Raw genomic sequence first — 19,624 nt, forward strand, 5'->3', positions numbered from 1 at the left:
TGCCTGCACCTTAGGTGTGACCACCTCACTAGACCTCTTATCTATTAAGTGCTCATCAACCCAGAGGATCCTGAGTGCATCCAAATGTGGCCAAACTAAAGTTCTATGCAGCTACAACATGACTTCCAATTTTTATACTTTATGCCCTGACTGATGAAGGTAAGCACATCATATGCCTTCTTGACCACCTTATCCACTTGTGTTGCCACTTTCAGGGAACTGTGGACCTGTATGCCTCAAGCTCTCTGTATGTTGATGTTTTTAAGGGTACTGCCATTTACTATATACTTCTCTCCTGCATTACAACTTCCAAACTGCCTCATGTACATAAGATTTTCAGGGGTCTTAAGCAGGTGAATGTGGACAAGATGTTTCCTTTTGATCGAGAACCTAAAATTATGGGTCACTGTAATAAAGGGGTTGCCCATTTAATTGGTAGATGAGGCAAAATATTTTCTCTCAGAGGATTAGTCTTTGGAACTTTTTCATGAAAAGGTGGTGGAAACAGTCTTTGAACATTTTTAAAACAGAGGTGGATAGATTCTTGGTAAGCAAAGGGGTAATAGTTGCCAACGGGTAGGCAGAATACAGATTTGAAGTTACTATCAGACCAGCTGTGATTTTACTAAATGGTGGAGCAGACCCATCAGCCTAACCCTGTTCCTTGTTCATAAGTAAATTACACAGCATTACTTCGTGACACATAAAGACTGTTTACAGTTTGACTACTACCTGTTAACAGTAAGGTCTTTTACTTTCTTCTTCTTTCCTTTCTTGCTTTTTTTCTGCAGGAAACACAAAAACACAATAAGTTAATGGAATTCAAATTGCTTACATCACTCCACTGACATTATTAACATTCAATTGTATGTATAAAAGGAGTCTTGCGAATTGGTGTCCCCTTTAAAATGGAAAATTATAGGATTTATTAACAGTCGCGAATAACTGAAACAATAAATTCCACATTAAAAAGACAGTGTCACAAAAATGTCGATCAACTCAGTTATTAAAGCTGCTGCGCCAGCTCCCTCTCGTGCTGTTTGTAAAGCGGCTGTCCAATTCCCTCACCTGCTGGTTATAAAGCAGCTGTCCCAGCTCCCTCACCTGCTGTTTATAAAGCAGCTGTCCCAGCTCCCTCACCTGCTGGTTATAAAGCAGCTGTCCCAGCTCCCTCACCTGCTGGTTATAAAGCAGCTGTCCCAGCTCCCTCACCTGCTGTTTATAAAGCGGCTGTCCGAGCTCCCTCACCTGCTGTTTATAAAGCGGCTGTCCCAGCTCCCTCTCGTGCTGTTTATAAAGCGGCTATCCCAGCTCCCTCTCGTGCTGTTTATAAAGTGGCTGTCCCAGCTCCCTCACCTGCTGTTTATAAAGCGGCTGTCCCAGCTCCCTCTCGTGCTGTTTATAAAGCGGCTGTCCCAGCTCCCTCACCTGCTGTTTATAAAGCGGCTGTCCCAGCTCCCTCACCTGCTGTTTATAAAGCAGCTGTCCCAGCTCCCTCACCTGCTGTTTATAAAGCAGCTGTCCCAGCTCCCTCACCTGCTGTTTATAAAGCAGCTGTCCCAGCTCCCTCACCTGCTGTTTATAAAACGGCTGTCCCAGCTCCCTCACCTGCTGTTTATAAAGCAGCTGTCCCAGCTCCCTCACCTGCTGTTTATAAAACGGCTGTCCCAGCTCCCTCACCTGCTGTTTATAAAGCAGCTGTCCCAGCTCCCTCACCTGCTGATTATAAAGCAGCTGTCGCAGCTCCCTCTCGTGCTGTTTGTAAAGCGGCTGTCCCAGCTCCCTCACCTGCTGTTTATAAAGCAGCTGTCCCAGCTCCCTCACCTGCTGGTTATAAAGCAGCTGTCCCAGCTCCCTCACCTGCTGTTTATAAAGCAGCTGTCCCAGCTCCCTCTCGTGCTGTTTATAAAGCGGCTATCCCAGCTCCCTCTCGTGCTGTTTATAAAGTGGCTGTCCCAGCTCCCTCACCTGCTGTTTATAAAACGGCTGTCCCAGCTCCCTCACCTGCTGATTATAAAGCAGCTGTCGCAGCTCCCTCTCGTGCTGTTTGTAAAGCAGCTGTCCCAGCTCCTTCACCTGCTGTATATAAAGCGGCTTTCCCAGCTCCCTCACCTGCTGTTTATAAAGCAGCTGTCCCAGCTCCCTCACCTGCTGGTTATAAAGCAGCTGTCCCAGCTCCCTCACCTGCTGTTTATAAAGCAGCTGTCCCAGCTCCCTCTCGTGCTGTTTATAAAGCGGCTATCCCAGCTCCCTCTCGTGCTGTTTATAAAGTGGCTGTCCCAGCTCCCTCACCTGCTGTTTATAAAGCGGCTGTCCCAGCTCCCTCTCGTGCTGTTTATAAAGCGGCTGTCCCAGCTCCCTCACCTGCTGTTTATAAAGCGGCTGTCCCAGCTCCCTCACCTGCTGTTTATAAAGCAGCTGTCCCAGCTCCCTCACCTGCTGTTTATAAAGCAGCTGTCCCAGCTCCCTCACCTGCTGTTTATAAAGCAGCTGTCCCAGCTCCCTCACCTGCTGGTTATAAAGCAGCTGTCCCAGCTCCCTCACCTGCTGTTTATAAAGCGGCTGTCCCAGCTCCCTCACCTGCTGTTTATAAAACGGCTGTCCCAGCTCCCTCACCTGCTGTTTATAAAACGGCTGTCCCAACTCCCTCACCTGCTGTTTATAAAGCAGCTGTCCCAGCTCCCTCACCTGCAGTTTATAAAGCAGCTGTCCCAGCTCCCTCACCTGCTGTTTATAAAGCAGCTGTCCCAGCTCCCTCACCTGCTGTTTATAAAGCAGCTGTCCCAGCTCCCTCACCTGCTGATTATAAAGCAGCTGTCGCAGCTCCCTCTCGTGCTGTTTGTAAAGCGGCTGTCCCAGCTCCCTCACCTGCTGTTTATAAAGCAGCTGTCCCAGCTCCCTCACCGACTGGTTATAAAGCAGCTGTCCCAGCTCCCTCACCTGCTGTTTATAAAGCAGCTGTCCAATTCCCTCACCTGCTGTTTATAAAGCAGCTGTCCCAGCTCCCTCACCTGCTGCTTATAAAGCAGCTGTCCCAGCTCCCTCACCTGCTGTTTATAAAGCAGCTGTCCAATTCCCTCACCTGCTGTTTATAAAGCAGCTGTCCCAGCTCCCTCACCTGCTGTTTATAAAGCAGCTGTCCCAGCTCCCTCACCTGCAGTTTATAAAGCGGCTGTCCCAGCTCCCTCACCTGCTGTTTATAAAGCAGCTGTCCCAGCTCCCTCATCTGCTGGTTATAAAGCAGCTGTCCCAGCTCCCTCACCTGCTGGTTATAAAGCGGCTGTCCCAGCTCCCTCACCTGCTATTTATATAGCAGCTGTCCCAGCTCCCTCACCTGCTGTTTATAAAGCAGCTGTCCTAGCTCCCTCACCTGCTGTTTATAAAGCAGCTGTCCCAGCTCCCTCACCTGCTGTTTATAAAGCAGCTGTCCCAGCTCCCTCACCTGCTGTTTATAAAGCAGCTGTTCCAGCTCCCTCACCTGCTGTTTATAAAGCAGCTGTCCCAGCTCCCTCACCTGCTGTTTATAAAGCGGCTGTCCCAGCTCCCTCACCTGCTGTTTATAAAGGAGCTGTCCCAGCTCCCTCACCTGCTGTTTATAAAGCGGCTGTCCCAGCTCCCTCACCTGCTGTTTATAAAGCAGCTGTCCCAGCTCCCTCACCTGCTGGTTATAAAGCAGCTGTCCCAGCTCCCTCACCTGCTGTTTATAAACCAGCTGTCCCAGCTCCCTCACCTGCTGTTTATAAAGCGGCTGTCCCAGCTCCCTCACCTGCTGGTTATAAAGCGGCTGTCCCAGCTCCCTCACCTGCTGTTTATAAACCAGCTGTCCAATTCCCTCACCTGCTGTTTATAAAGCAGCTGTCCCAGCTCCCTCACCTGCTATTTATAAAGCAGCTGTCCCAGCTCCCTCACCTGCTGTTTATAAAGCGGCTGTCCCAGCTCCCTCACCTGCTGTTTATAAAGCAGCTGTCCAATTCCCTCACCTGCTGTTTATAAAGCAGCTGTCCCAGCTCCCTCACCTGCTGGTTATAATGTGGCTGTCCCAGCTCCCTCACCTGCTGTTTATAAAGCAGCTGTCCCAGCTCCCTCACCTGCAGTTTATAAAGCGGCTGTCCCAGCTCCCTCACCTGCTGTTTATGAAGCAGCTGTCCCAGCTCCCTCACCTGCTGGTTATAAAGCAGCTGTCCCAGCTCCCTCACCTGCTGGTTATAAAGCGGCTGTCCCAGCTCCTTCACCTGCTGTTTATAAAGCAGCTGTCCCAGCTCCCTCACCTGCTGGTTATAAAGCGGCTGTCCCAGCTCCTTCACCTGCTGTTTATAAAGCAGCTGTCCCAGCTCCCTCACCTGCTGGTTATAAAGCAGCTGTCGCAGCTCCTTCACCTGCTGTTTATAAAGGGGCTGTCCCAGCTTCCTCACCTGCTGTTTATAAAGCAGCTGTCCCAGCTCCCTCACCTGCTGTTTATAAAGCAGCTGTCCCAGCTCCCTCACCTGCTGGTTATAAAGCAGCTGTCCCAGCTCCCTCACCTGCTGGTTATAAAGCAGCTGTCCCAGCTCCCTCACCTGCTGTTTATAAAGCGGCTGTCCCAGCTCCCTCACCTGCTGTTTATAAAGCAGCTGTCCCAGCTCCCTCACCTGCTGGTTATAAAGCAGCTGTCCCAGCTCCCTCACCTGCTGGTTATAAAGCAGCTGTCCCAGCTCCCTCACCTGCTGGTTATAAAGCAGCGGTCCCAGCTCCCTCACCTGCTGTTTATAAAGCGGCTGTCCCAGCTCCCTCTCGTGCTGTTTATAAAGCGGCTATCCCAGCTCCCTCTCGTGCTGTTTATAAAGTGGCTGTCCCAGCTCCCTCACCTGCTGTTTATAAAGCGGCTGTCCCAGCTCCCTCTCGTGCTGGTTATAAAGCAGCTGTCCCAGCTCCCTCACCTGCTGGTTATAAAGCAGCTGTCCCAGCTCCCTCACCTGCTGTTTATAAAGCGGCTGTCCCAGCTCCCTCACCTGCTGTTTATAAAGCAGCTGTCCCAGCTCCCTCACCTGCTGATTATAAAGCAGCTGTCCCAGCTCCCTCACCTGCTGGTTATAAAGCAGCTGTCGCAGCTCCCTCTCGTGCTGTTTGTAAAGCGGCTGTCCCAGCTCCCTCACCTGCTGTTTATAAAGCAGCTGTCCCAGCTCCCTCACCTGCTGGTTATAAAGCAGCTGTCCCAGCTCCCTCACCTGCTGTTTATAAAGCAGCTGTCCCAGCTCCCTCTCGTGCTGTTTATAAAGCGGCTCTCCCAGCTCCCTCACCTGCTGGTTATAAAGCAGCTGTCCCAGCTCCCTCACCTGCTGTTTATAAAGCAGCTGTCCCAGCTCCCTCACCTGCTGTTTATAAAGCGGCTGTCCCAGCTCCCTCACCTGCTGTTTATAAAGCAGCTGTCCCAGCTCCCTCACCTGCTGTTGATAAAGCAGCTGTCCCAGCTCCCTCACCTGCTGTTTATAAAACGGCTGTCCCAGCTCCCTCACCTGCTGGTTATAAAGCAGCTGTCCCAGCTCCCTCACCTGCTGTTTATAAAACGGCTGTCCCAGCTCCCTCACCTGCTGTTTATAAAGCAGCTGTCCCAGCTCCCTCACCTGCTGATTAAAAAGCAGCTGTCGCAGCTCCCTCTCGTGCTGTTTGTAAAGCGGCTGTCCCAGCTCCCTCACCTGCTGTTTATATAGCAGCTGTCCCAGCTCCCTCACCTGCTGTTTATAAAGCAGCTGTCCCAGCTCCCTCACCTGCTGGTTATAAAGCAGCTGTCCCAGCTCCCTCACCTGCTGTTTATAAAGCAGCTGTCCCAGCTCCCTCTCGTGCTGTTTATAAAGCGGCTATCCCAGCTCCCTCTCGTGCTGTTTATAAAGTGGCTGTCCCAGCTCCCTCACCTGCTGTTTATAAAGCAGCTGTCCCAGCTCCCTCACCTGCTGGTTATAAAGCAGCTGTCCCAGCTCCCTCACCTGCTGTTTATAAAGCAGCTGTCCCAGCTCCCTCTCGTGCTGTTTATAAAGCGGCTATCCCAGCTCCCTCTCGTGCTGTTTATAAAACGGCTGTCCCAGCTCCCTCACCTGCTGTTTATAAAGCAGCTGTCCCAGCTCCCTCACCTGCTGATTATAAAGCAGCTGTCGCAGCTCCCTCTCGTGCTGTTTGTAAAGCGGCTGTCCCAGCTCCCTCACCTGCTGTTTATAAAGCAGCTGTCCCAGCTCCCTCACCTGCTGGTTATAAAGCAGCTGTCCCAGCTCCCTCACCTGCTGTTTATAAAGCGGCTGTCCCAGCTCCCTCTCGTGCTGTTTATAAAGCGGCTATCCCAGCTCCCTCTCGTGCTGTTTATAAAGTGGCTGTCCCAGCTCCCTCACCTGCTGTTTATAAAGCGGCTGTCCCAGCTCCCTCTCGTGCTGTTTATAAAGCGGCTGTCCCAGCTCCCTCACCTGCTGTTTATAAAGCGGCTGTCCCAGCCCCCTCACCTGCTGTTTATATAGCAGCTGTCCCAGCTCCCTCACCTGCTGTTTATAAAGCAGCTGTCCCAGCTCCCTCACCTGCTGTTTATAAAGCAGCTGTCCCAGCTCCCTCACCTGCTGTTTATAAAGCAGCTGTCCCAGCTCCCTCACCTGCTGTTTATAAAACGGCTGTCCCAGCTCCCTCACCTGCTGTTTATAAAACGGCTGTCACAGCTCCCTCACCTGCTGTTTATAAAGCAGCTGTCCCAGCTCCCTCACCTGCTGATTATAAAGCAGCTGTCGCAGCTCCCTCTCGTGCTGTTTGTAAAGCGGCTGTCCCAGCTCCCTCACCTGCTGTTTATAAAGCAGCTGTCCCAGCTCCCTCACCTGCTGGTTATAAAGCAGCTGTCCCAGCTCCCTCACCTGCTGTTTATAAAGCAGCTGTCCAATTCCCTCACCTGCTGTTTATAAAGCAGCTGTCCCAGCTCCCTCACCTGCTGCTTATAAAGCAGCTGTCCCAGCTCCCTCACCTGCTGTTTATAAAGCAGCTGTCCAATTCCCTCACCTGCTGTTTATAAAGCAGCTGTCCCAGCTCCCTCACCTGCTGTTTATAAAGCAGCTGTCCCAGCTCCCTCACCTGCAGTTTATAAAGCGGCTGTCCCAGCTCCCTCACCTGCTGTTTATAAAGCAGCTGTCCCAGCTCCCTCACCTGCTGGTTATAAAGCAGCTGTCCCAGCTCCCTCACCTGCTGGTTATAAAGCGGCTGTCCCAGCTCCCTCACCTGCTATTTATATAGCAGCTGTCCCAGCTCCCTCACCTGCTGTTTATAAAGCAGCTGTCCCAGCTCCCTCACCTGCTGTTTATAAAGCAGCTGTCCCAGCTCCCTCACCTGCTGTTTATAAAGCAGCTGTCCCAGCTCCCTCACCTGCTGTTTATAAAGCAGCTGTCCCAGCTCCCTCACCTGCTGTTTATAAAGCGGCTGTCCCAGCTCCCTCACCTGCTGTTTATAAAGCAGCTGTCCCAGCTCCCTCACCTGCTGTTTATAAAGCGGCAGTCCCAGCTCCCTCACCTGCTGGTTATAAAGCAGCTGTCCCAGCTCCCTCACCTGCTGTTTATAAAGCAGCTGTCCCAGCTCCCTCACCTGCTGTTTATAAAGCGGCTGTCCCAGCTCCCTCACCTGCTGGTTATAAAGCGGCTGTCCCAGCTCCCACACCTGCTGTTTATAAAGCAGCTGTCCCAGCTCCCTCACCTGCTGGTTATAATGTGGCTGTCCCAGCTCCCTCAGTTGCTGTTTATAAAGCAGCTGTCCCAGCTCCCTCAGCTGCTGGTTATAAAGCAGCTGTCCCAGCTCCCTCACCTGCAGTTTATAAAGCGGCTGTCCCAGCTCCCTCACCTGCTGTTTATAAAGCAGCTGTCCCAGCTCCCTCACCTGCTGGTTATAAAGCAGCTGTCCCAGCTCCCTCACCTGCTGGTTATAAAGCGGCTGTCCCAGCTCCTTCACCTGCTGTTTATAAAGCAGCTGTCGCAGCTCCCTCACCTGCTGGTTATAAAGCAGCTGTCCCAGCTCCCTCACCTGCTGGTTATAAAGCGGCTGTCCCAGCTCCCTCACCTGCTATTTATATAGCAGCTGTCCCAGCTCCCTCACCTGCTGTTTATAAAGCAGCTGTCCCAGCTCCCTCACCTGCTGTTTATAAAGCAGCTGTCCCAGCTCCCTCACCTGCTGTTTATAAAGCAGCTGTCCCAGCTCCCTCACCTGCTGTTTATAAAGCAGCTGTCCCAGCTCCCTCACCTGCTGTTTATAAAGCGGCTGTCCCAGCTCCCTCACCTGCTGTTTATAAAGCAGCTGTCCCAGCTCCCTCACCTGCTGTTTATAAAGCGGCTGTCCCAGCTCCCTCACCTGCTGGTTATAAAGCAGCTGTCCCAGCTCCCTCACCTGCTGTTTATAAAGCAGCTGTCCCAGCTCCCTCACCTGCTGTTTATAAAGCGGCTGTCCCAGCTCCCTCACCTGCTGGTTATAAAGCGGCTGTCCCAGCTCCCTCACCTGCTGTTTATAAAGCAGCTGTCCCAGCTCCCTCACCTGCTGGTTATAATGTGGCTGTCCCAGCTCCCTCAGTTGCTGTTTATAAAGCAGCTGTCCCAGCTCCCTCAGCTGCTGGTTATAAAGCAGCTGTCCCAGCTCCCTCACCTGCAGTTTATAAAGCGGCTGTCCCAGCTCCCTCACCTGCTGTTTATAAAGCAGCTGTCCCAGCTCCCTCACCTGCTGGTTATAAAGCAGCTGTCCCAGCTCCCTCACCTGCTGGTTATAAAGCGGCTGTCCCAGCTCCTTCACCTGCTGTTTATAAAGCAGCTGTCCCAGCTCCCTCACCTGCTGGTTATAAAGTGGCTGTCCCAGCTCCTTCACCTGCTGTTTATAAAGCAGCTGTCCCAGCTCCCTCACCTGCTGGTTATAAAGCAGCTGTCGCAGCTCCTTCACCTGCTGTTTATAAAGCGGCTGTCCCAGCTTCCTCACCTGCTGTTTATAAAGCAGCTGTCCCAGCTCCCTCACCTGCTGGTTATAAAGCAGCTGTCGCAGCTCCTTCACCTGCTGTTTATAAAGCAGCTGTCCCAGCTCCCTCACCTGCTGGTTATAAAGCGGCTGTCCCAGCTCCCTCATCTGCTGGTTATAAAGCGGCTGTCCCAGCTCCTTCACCTGCTGTTTATAAAGCAGCTGTCCCAGCTCCCTCACCTGCTGGTTATAAAGCAGCTGTCGCAGCTCCTTCACCTGCTGTTTATAAAGCGGCTGTCCCAGCTTCCTCACCTGCTGTTTATAAAGCAGCTGTCCCAGCTCCCTCACCTGCTGGTTATAAAGCGGCTGTCCCAGCTCCTTCACCTGCTGTTTATAAAGCAGCTGTCCCAGCTCCCTCACCTGCTGGTTATAAAGCAGCTGTCGCAGCTCCTTCACCTGCTGTTTATAAAGCGGCTGTCCCAGCTTCCTCACCTGCTGTTTATAAAGCAGCTGTCCCAGCTCCCTCACCTGCTGGTTATAAAGCAGCTGTCGCAGCTCCTTCACCTGCTGTTTATAAAGCAGCTGTCCCAGCTCCCTCACCTGCTGTTTATAAAGCAGCTGTCGCAGCTCCCTCTCGTGCTGGTTATAAAGCGGCTGTCCCAGCTCCCTCACCTGCTGGTTATAAAGCAGCTGTCCCAGCTCCCTCACCTGCTGGTTATAAAGCAGCTGTCGCAGCTCCTTCACCTGCTGTTTATAAAGCAGCTGTCCCAGCTCCCTCACCTGCTGTTTATAAAGCAGCTGTCCCAGCTCCCTCACCTGCTGGTTATAAAGCGGCTGTCCCAGCTCCCTCACCTGCTGGTTATAAAGCAGCTGTCCCAGCTCCCTCACCTGCTGTTTATAAAGCGGCTGTCCCAGCTCCCTCACCTGCTGTTTATGAAGCAGCTGTCCCAGCTCCCTCACCTGCAGTTTATAAAGCAGCTGTCCCAGCTCCCTCACCTGCTGTTTATAAAGCTGCTGTCCCAGCTCCCTCACCTGCTGGTTATAAAGCGGCTGTCCCAGCTCCCTCACCTGCTGTTTATAAAGCAGCTGTCCCAGCTCCCTCACCTGCTATTTATATAGCAGCTGTCCCAGCTCCCTCACCTGCTGTTTATAAAGCGGCTGTCCCAGCTCCCTCACCTGCTGTTTATAAAGCGGCTGTCCCAGCTCCCTCACCTGCTGGTTATAAAGCAGCTGTCCCAGCTCCCTCACCTGCTATTTATAAAGCAGCTGTCCCAGCTCCCTCACCTGCTGTATATAAAGCGGCTGTCCCAGCTCCCTCACCTGCTGGTTATAAAGCGGCTGTCCCAGCTCCCTCACCTGCTATTTATATAGCAGCTGTCCCAGCTCCCTCACCTGCTGTTTATAAAGCGGCTGTCCCAGCTCCCTCACCTGCTGGTTATAAAGCAGCTGTCCCAGCTCCCTCACCTGCTATTTATAAAGCAGCTGTCCCAGCTCCCTCACCTGCTGTTTATAAAGCAGCTGTCCCAGCTCCCTCACCTACTGTTTATAAAGCAGCTGTCCCAGCTCCCTCACCTGCTGTTTATAAAGCAGCTGTCCCAGCTCCCTCACCTGCTGTTTATAAAGCAGTTGTCCCAGCTCCCTCACCTACTGTTTATAAAGCAGCTGTCCCAGCTCCCTCACCTGCTGTTTATATAGCAGCTGTCCCAGCTCCCTCACCTGCTGTTTATAAAGCAGCTGTCCCAGCTCCCTCACCTGCTATTTATAAAGCAGCTGTCCCAGCTCCCTCACCTGCTGTTTATAAAGCGGCTTTCCCAGCTCCCTCACCTGCTGTTTATAAAGCGGCTGTCCCAGCTCCCTCACCTGCTGTTTATAAAGCAGCTGTCCCAGCTCCCTCACTTGCTGTTTATAAAGCGGCTGTCCCAGCTCCCTCACCTGCTGTTTATAAAGCGGCTGTCCCAGCTCCCTCACCTGCTGTTTATAAAGCAGCTGTCCCAGCTCCCTCACCTGCTGTTTATAAAGCAGCTGTCCCAGCTCCCTCACCTGCTGTTTATAAAGCAGCTGTCCCAGCTCCCTCACCTGCTGTTTATAAAGCAGCTGTCCCAGCTCCCTCACCTGCTGTTTATAAAGCAGCTGTCCCAGCTCCCTCACCTGCTGTTTATGAAGCAGCTGTCCCAGCTCCCTCACCTGCTGTTTATGAAGCAGCTGTCCCAGCTCTCTCTCGTGCTGTTTGTAAAGCGGCTGTCCCAGCTCCCTCACCTGCTGTTTATGAAGCAGCTGTCCCAGCTCTCTCTCGTGCTGGTTATAAAGCGGCTGTCCCAGCTCCCTCACCTGCTGTTTATAAAGCAGCTGTCCCAGCTCCCTCACCTGCTGTTTATAAAGCAGCTGTCCCAGCTCCCTCACCTGCTGTTTATAAAGCGGCTGTCCCAGCTCCCTCACCTGCTGGTTATAAAGCGGCTGTCCCAGCTCCCTCACCTGCTGGTTATAAAGCGGCTGTCCAGCCCCCACTCGTGCTGTTTAAAAAGCGGCTGTCCCAGCTCCCTCACCTGTTGTTTATAAAGCAGCTGTCCCAGCTCCCTCACCTGCTGGTTATAAAGCGGCTGTCCCAGCTCCTTCACCTGCTGTTTATAAAGCAGCTGTCCCAGCTCCCTCACCTGCTGGTTATAAAGCGGCTGTCCCAGCTCCTTCACCTGCTGTTTATAAAGCAGCTGTCCCAGCTCCCTCACCTGCTAGTTATAAAGCGGCTGTCCCAGCTCCCTCACCTGCTGGTTATAAAGCAGCTGTCCCAGCTCCCTCACCTGCTGTTTATAAAGCGGCTGTCCAATTCCCTCACCTGCTGTTTATAAAGCAGCTGTCCAATTCCCTCACCTGCTGGTTATAAAGCAGCTGTCCCAGCTCCCTCACCTGCTGTTTATAAAGCAGCTGTCCAATTCCCTCACCTGCTGTTTATAAAGCATCTGTCCCAGCTCCCTCACCTGCTGGTTATAAAGCAGCTGTCCCAGCTCCCTCACCTGCTGTTTATAAAGCAGCTGTCCCAGCTCCCTCACCTGCAGTTTATAAAGCGGCTGTCCCAGCTCCCTCACCTGCTATTTATAAAGCGGCTGTCCCAGCTCCCTCACCTGCTGGTTATAAAGCGGCTGTCCCAGCTCCCTCACCTGCTATTTATATAGCAGCTGTCCCAGCTCCCTCACCTGCTGTTTATAAAGCAGCTGTCCCAGCTCCCTCACCTGCTGTTTATAAAGCGGCTGTCCCAGCTCCCTCACCTGCTGTTTATAAAGCGGCTGTCCCAGCTCCCTCTCCTGCTGTTTATAAAGCGGCTGTCCCAGCTCCCTCACCTGCTGTTTATAAAGCGGCTGTCCCAGCTCCCTCACCTGCTGTTTATAAAGCAGCTGTCCCAGCTCCCTCACCTGCTGGTTATAAAGCGGCTGTACCAGCTCCCTCTCCTGCTGTTTATATAGCAGCTGTCCCAGCTCCCTCACCTGCTGTTTATAAAGCAGCTGTCGCAGCTCCCTCACCTGCTGTTTATAAAGCAGCTGTCCCAGCTCCCTCACCTGCTGTTTATAAAGCAGCTGTCCCAGCTCCCTCATCTGCAGTGTATAAAGCAGCTGTCCCAGCCTCCTCACCTGCTGGTTATAAAGCGGCTGTCCCAGCTCCCTCACCTGCAGTTTATAAAGCGGCTGTCCCAGCTCCCTCACCTGCTGTTTATAAAGCGGCTGTCCCAGCTCCCTCACCTGCTGTTTATAAAGCAGCTGTCCCAGCTCCCTCACCTGCTGTTTATAAAGCAGCTGTCCCAGCCTCCTCACCTGCAGTTTATAAAGCGGCTGTCCCAGCTCCCTCACCTGCTGTTTATAAAGCAGCTGTCCCAGCTCCCTCACCTGCTGTTTATAAAGCAGCTGTCCCAGATCCCTCACCTGCTGTTTATAAAGCAGCTGTCCCAGCTCCCTCACCTGCTGGTTATAAAGCAGCTGTCGCAGCTCCTTCACCTGCTGTTTATAAAGCGGCTGTCCCAGCTTCCTCACCTGCTGTTTAGAAAGCAGCTGTCCCAGCTCCCTCACCTGCTGGTTATAAAGCAGCTGTCGCAGCTCCTTCACCTGCTGTTTATAAAGCAGCTGTCCCAGCTCCCTCACCTGCTGTTTATAAAGCAGCTGTCCCAGCTCCCTCACCTGCTGTTTATAAAGCAGCTGTCCCAGCTCCCTCACCTGCTGTTTATGAAGCAGCTGTCCCAGCTCCCTCACCTGCTGTTTATAAAGCGGCTGTCCCAGCTCCCTCACCTGCTGGTTATAAAGCGGCTGTCCCAGCTCCCTCACCTGCTGGTTATAAAGCAGCTGTCCCAGCTCCCTCACCTGCTGTTTATAAAGCGGCTGTCCCAGCTCCCTCACCTGCTGTTTATAAAGCAGCTGTCCCAGCTCCCTCACCTGCTGTTTATAAAGCAGCTGTCCCAGCTCCCTCACCTGCTGTTTATAAAGCAGCTGTCCCAGCTCCCTCACCTACTGTTTATAAAGCAGCTGTCCCAGCTCCCTCACCTGCTGTTTATAAAGCAGCTGTCCCAGCTCCCTCACCTGCTATTTATAAAGCAGCTGTCCCAGCTCCCTCACCTGCTGTTTATAAAGCGGCTGTCCCAGCTCCCTCACCTGCTGTTTATAAAGCTGCTGTCCCAGCTCCCTCACCTGCTGTTTATAAAACGGCTTTCCCAGCTCCCTCACCTGCTGTTTATAAAGCAGCTGTCCCAGCTCCCTCACCTGCTGTTTATAAAGCTGCTGTCCCAGCTCCCTCACCTGCTGTTTATAAAGCAGCTGTCCCAGCTCCCTCACCTGCTGTTCATAAAGCGGCTGTCCCAGCTCCCTCACCTGCTGGTTATAAAGCGGCTGTCCCAGCTCCCTCACCTGCTGTTTATAAAGCAGCTGTCCCAGCTCCCTCACCTGCTGTTTATAAAGCAGCTGTCCCAGCTCCCTCACCTGCTGTTTATAAAGCAGCTGTCCCAGCTCCCTCACCTGCTGTTTATAAAGCAGCTGTCCCAGCTCCCTCACCTGCTGTTTATAAAGCGGCTGTCCCAGCTCCCTCACCTGCTGGTTATAAAGCGGCTGTCCCAGCTCCCTCACCTGCTGTTTATAAAGCAGCTGTCCCAGCTCTCTCTCGTGCTGTTTGTAAAGCGGCTGTCCCAGCTCCCTCACCTGCTGTTTATAAAGCAGCTGTCCCAGCTCCCTCACCTGCTGTTTATAAAGCAGCTGTCCCAGCTCCCTCACCTGCTGTTTATAAAGCAGCTGTCCCAGCTCCCTCACCTGCTGTTTATAAAGCGGCTGTCCCAGCTCCCTCACCTGCTGGTTATAAAGCGGCTGTCCCAGCTCCCTCACCTGCTGTTTATAAAGCAGCTGTCGCAGCTCCCTCACCTGCTGTTTATAAAGCAGCTGTCGCAGCTCCCTCACCTGCTGTTTATAAAGCAGCTGTCCCAGCTCCCTCACCTGCTGTTTATAAAGCAGCTGTCCCAGCTCCCTCACCTGCTGTTTATAAAGCAGCTGTCCCAGCTCCCTCACCTGCTGTTTATAAAGCGGCTGTCCCAGCTCCCTCACCTGCAGGTTATAAAGCAGCTGTCGCAGCTCCCTCACCTGCTGTTTATAAAGCAGCTGTCCCAGCTCCCTCACCTGCTGTTTATAAAGCAGCTGTCCCAGCTCCCTCACCTGCTGTTTATAAAGCAGCTGTCCCAGCTCCCTCACCTGCTGTTTATAAAGCAGCTGTCCCAGCTCCCTCACCTGCTGTTTATAAAGCGGCTGTCCCAGCTCCCTCACCTGCTGGTTATAAAGCGGCTGTCCAGCCCCCACTCGTGCTGTTTAAAAAGCGGCTGACCCAGCTCCCTCACCTGTTGTTTATAAAGCAGCTGTCCCAGCTCCCTCACCTGCTGGTTATAAAGCGGCTGTCCCAGCTCCTTCACCTGCTGTTTATAAAACAGCTGTCCCAGCTCCCTCACACTCTGGTTATAAAGCGGCTGTCCCAGCTCCTTCACCTGCTGTTTATAAAGCAGCTGTCCCAGCTCCCTCACCTGCTGGTTATAAAGCGGCTGTACCAGCTCCCTCACCTGCTGGTTATAAAGCAGCTGTCCCAGCTCCCTCATCTGCTGTTTATAAAGCGGCTGTCCAATTCCCTCACCTGCTGTTTATAAAGCATCTGTCCCAGCTCCCTCACCTGCTGTTTATAAAGCAGCTGTCCAATTCCCTCACCTGCTGGTTATAAAGCAGCTGTCCCAGCTCCCTCACCTGCTGTTTATAAAGCAGCTGTCCAATTCCCTCACCTGCTGTTTATAAAGCATCTGTCCCAGCTCCCTCACCTGCTGTTTATAAAGCAGCTGTCCCAGCTCCCTCACCTGCTGTTTATAAAGCGGCTGTCCCAGCTCCCTCACCTGCTGTTTATAAAGCGGCTGTCCCAGCTCCCTCACCTGCTGTTTATAAAGCAGCTTTCCCAGCTCCCTCACCTGCTATTTATAAAGCGGCTGTCCCAGCTCCCTCACCTGCTGTTTATAAAGCAGCTGTCCCAGCTCCCTCACCTGCTGTTTATAAAGCGGCTGTCCCAGCTCCCTCACCTGCTATTTATAAAGCGGCTGTCCCAGCTCCCTCACCTGCTGGTTATAAAGCGGCTGTCCCAGCTCCCTCACCTGCTATTTATATAGCAGCTGTCCCAGCTCCCTCACCTGCTGGTTATAAAGCGGCTGTCCCAGCTCCCTCACCTGCTGGTTATAAAGCGGCTGTCCCAGCTCCCTCACCTGCTATTTATATAGCAGCTGTCCCAGCTCCCTCACCTGCTGTTTATAAAGCAGCTGTCCCAGCTCCCTCACCTGCTGTTTATAAAGCGGCTGTCCCAGCTCCCTCACCTGCTGTTTATATAGCAGCTGTCCCAGCTCCCTCACCTGCTGTTTATAAAGCAGCTGTCCCAGCTCCCTCACCTGCTGTTTATATAGCAGCTGTCCCAGCTCCCTCACCTGCTGTTTATAAAGCAGCTGTCCCAGCTCCCTCACCTGCTGTTTATAAAGCGGCTGTCCCAGCTCCCTCACCTGCTGTTTATAAAGCAGCTGTCCCAGCTCCCTCACCTGCTGTTTATAAAGCAGCTGTCCCAGCTCCCTCACCTGCTGTTTATAAAGCAGCTGTCCCAGCTCCCTCACCTGCTGTTTATAAAGCAGCTGTCCCAGCTCCCTCACCTGCTATTTATAAAGCAGCTGTCCCAGATCCCTCACCTGCTGTTTATAAAGCAGCTGTCGCAGCTCCCTCACCTGCTGTTTATAAAGCAGCTGTCCCAGCTCCCTCACCTGCTATTTATAAAGCAGCTGTCCCAGATCCCTCACCTGCTGTTTATAAAGCAGCTGTCCCAGCTCCCTCACCTGCTGTTTATAAAGCAGCTGTCCCAGCTCCCTCACCTGCTGTTTATAAAGCGGCTGTCCCAGCTCCCTCACCTGCTGTTTATAAAGCAGCTGTCCCAGCTCCCTCACCTGCTGTTTATAAAGCAGCTGTCCCAGCTCCCTCACCTGCTGTTTATAATGTGGATGACCCAGCTCCCTCACCTGCTGTTTATAAAGCGGCTGTCCCAGCTCCCTCACCTGCTGGTTATAAAGCAGCTGTCCCAGCTCCCTCACCTGCTGGTTATAAAGCGGCTGTCCAGCCCCCACTCGTGCTGTTTAAAAAGCGGCTGTCACAGCTCCCTCACCTGCTGTTTATAAAGCGGCTGTCCCAGCTCCCTCACCTGCTGGTTATAAAGCAGCTGTCCCAGCTCCCTCACCTGCTGGTTATAAAGCGGCTGTCCAGCCCCCACTCGTGCTGTTTAAAAAGCGGCTGTCCCAGCTCCCTCACCTGCTGGTTATAAAGCGGCTGTCCAGCCCCCACTCGTGCTGTTTATAAAGCGGCTGTCCCAGCTCCCTCACCTGTTGTTTATAAAGCGGCTGTCCCAGCTCCCTCACCTGCTGTTTATAAAGCAGCTGTCCCAGCTCCCTCACCTGCTGTTTATAAAGCAGCTGTCCCAGCTCCCTCACCTGCTGTTTATAAAGCGGCTGTCCCAGCTCCCTCAAATGCTGGTTATAAAGCGGCTGTCCCAGCTCCCTCTCGTGCTGTTTGTAAAGCGGCTGTCCCAGCTCCCTCACCTGCTGTTTATAAAGCAGCTGTCCCAGCTCCCTCTCGTGCTGGTTATAAAGCAGCTGTCCAATTCCCTCACCTGCTGTTTATAAAGCTGCTGTCCCAGCTCCCTCACCTGCTGTTTATAAAGCAGCTGTCCCAGCTCCCTCACCTGCAGTTTATAAAGCGGCTGTCCCATCTCCCTCACCTATTTATAAAGCAGCTGTCCCAGCTCCCTCACCTGCTATTTATATAGCAGCTGTCGCAGCTCCCTCACCTGCTGTTTATAAAGCAGCTGTCCCAGCTCCCTCACCTGCTGTTTATAAAGCGGCTGTCCCAGCTCCCTCACCTGCTATTTATATAGCAGCTGTCGCAGCTCCCTCACCTGCTGTTTATATAGCAGCTGTCCCAGCTCCCTCACCTGCTGTTTATAAAGCAGCTGTCCCAGCTCCCTCACCTGCTATTTATATAGCAGCTGTCGCAGCTCCCTCACCTGCTGTTTATATAGCAGCTGTCCCAGCTCCCTCACCTGCTGTTTATAAAGCAGCTGTCGCAGCTCCCTCACCTGCTGCTTATAAAGCAGCTGTCCCAGCTCCCTCACCTGCTGTTTATAAAGCAGCTGTCCCTGCTCCCTCACCTGCTGTTTATAAAGCAGCTGTCGCAGCTCCCTCACCTGCAGTTTATAAAGCGGCTGTCCCAGCTCCCTCACCTGCTGTTTATAAAGCAGCTGTCCCTGCTCCCTCACCTGCTGTTTATAAAGCAGCTGTCGCAGCTCCCTCACCTGCAGTTTATAAAGCGGCTGTCCCAGCTCCCTCACCTGCTGTTTATAAAGCGGCTGTCCCAGCTCCCTCACCTGCTGTTTATAAAGCGGCTGTCCCAGCTCCCTCACCTGCTGTTTATAAAGCGGCTGTCCCAGCTCCCTCACCTGCTGTTTATAAAGCAGCTGTCCCAGCTTCCTCACCTGCTGTTTATAAAGCGGCTGTCCCAGCTCCCTCACCTGCTGTTTATAAAGCAGCTGTCCCAGCTTCCTCACCTGCTGTTTATAAAGCAGCTGTCCCAGCTCCCTCACCTGCTGTTTATAAAGCAGCTGTCCCAGCTCCCTCACCTGCTATTTATATAGCAGCTGTCGCAGCTCCCTCACCTGCTGTTTATAAAGCAGCTGTCCCAGCTCCCTCACCTGCTATTTATATAGCAGCAGTCGCAGCTCCCTCACCTGCTGTTTATAAAGCAGCTGTCGCAGCTCCCTCACCTGCTGTTTATAAAGCAGCTGTCGCAGCTCCCTCACCTGCTGTTTATAAAGCAGCTGTCCCAGCTCCCTCACCTGCTATTTATATAGCAGCTGTCGCAGCTCCCTCACCTGCTGTTTATAAAGCAGCTGTCCCAGCTCCCTCACCTGCTATTTATATAGCAGCAGTCGCAGCTCCCTCACCTGCTGTTTATAAAGCAGCTGTCCCAGCTCCCTCACCTGCTATTTATAAAACGGCTGTCGCAGCTCCCTCACCTGCTGTTTATAAAGCAGCTGTCCCAGCTCCCTCACCTGCTATTTATAAAACGGCTGTCGCAGCTCCCTCACCTGCTGTTTATAAAGCAGCTGTCCCAGCTCCCTCACCTGCTGTTTATACAGCAGCTGTCCCAGCTCCTTCACCTGCTGTTTATAAAGCAGCTGTCCCAGCTCCCTCACCTGCTATTTATAAAACGGCTGTCGCAGCTCCCTCACCTGCTATTTATAAAGCGGCTGTCCCAGCTCCCTCACCTGCTGTTTATAAAGCAGCTGTCGCAGCTCCCTCACCTGCTGTTTATAAAGCAGCTGTCCCAGCTCCCTCACCTGCTATTTATATAGCAGCTGTCGCAGCTCCCTCACCTGCTGTTTATAAAGCAGCTGTCCCAGCTCCCTCACCTGCTATTTATATAGCAGCAGTCGCAGCTCCCTCACCTGCTGTTTATAAAGCAGCTGTCCCAGCTCCCTCACCTGCTGTTTATAAAGCAGCTGTCCCAGCTCCCTCACCTGCTGTTTATAAAGCAGCTGTCCCAGCTCCCTCACCTGCTGTTTATAAAGCAGCTGTCCCAGCTCCCTCACCTGCTGGTTATAAAGCAGCTGTCCCAGCTCCCTCACCTGCTGGTTATAAAGCAGCTGTCCCAGCTCCCTCACCTGCTGTTTATAAAGCAGCTGTCCCAGCTCCCTCACCTGCTGTTTATAAAGCAGCTGTCCCAGCTCCCTCATCTGCTGTTTATAAAGCAGCTGTCCCAGCTCCCTCACCTGCTATTTATATAGCAGCTGTCCCAGCTCCCTCACCTGCTGTTTATAAAGCAGCTGTCCCAGCTCCCTCACCTGCTGTTTATAAAGCAGCTGTCCCAGCTCCCTCATCTGCTGTTTATAAAGCAGCTGTCCCAGCTCCCTCACCTGCTATTTATATAGCAGCTGTCCCAGCTCCCTCACCTGCTGTTTATAAAGCAGCTGTCCCAGCTCCCTCACCTGCTGTTTATAAAGCAGCTGTCCCAGCTCCCTCACCTGCTGTTTATAAAGCAGCTGTCCCAGCTCCCTCACCTGCTGTTTATAAAGCAGCTGTCCCAGCTCCCTCACCTGCTGTTTATAAAGCAGCTGTCCCAGCTCCCTCATC

General features: G+C 52.7%; 1 protein-coding gene across 1 annotated transcript in view; it reads right to left on the reverse strand.

Annotated features, from left to right (window-relative positions):
- The window catches only part of LOC144503791 (dynein regulatory complex protein 11-like), a 531,388-nt gene that overhangs the window by 236,589 nt on the left and 275,175 nt on the right, over positions 1–19,624 (reverse strand). Inside the window, exon 12 of the mRNA XM_078228677.1 lies at positions 733–785. Coding sequence (XP_078084803.1) covers positions 733–785 — 53 coding nt within the window. The remainder of the gene's footprint in view (positions 1–732; positions 786–19,624) is intronic.

Source organism: Mustelus asterias, chromosome 14 (assembly GCF_964213995.1).
Source record: "Mustelus asterias chromosome 14, sMusAst1.hap1.1, whole genome shotgun sequence".
Taxonomy (NCBI): Eukaryota; Metazoa; Chordata; class Chondrichthyes; order Carcharhiniformes; family Triakidae; genus Mustelus; species Mustelus asterias.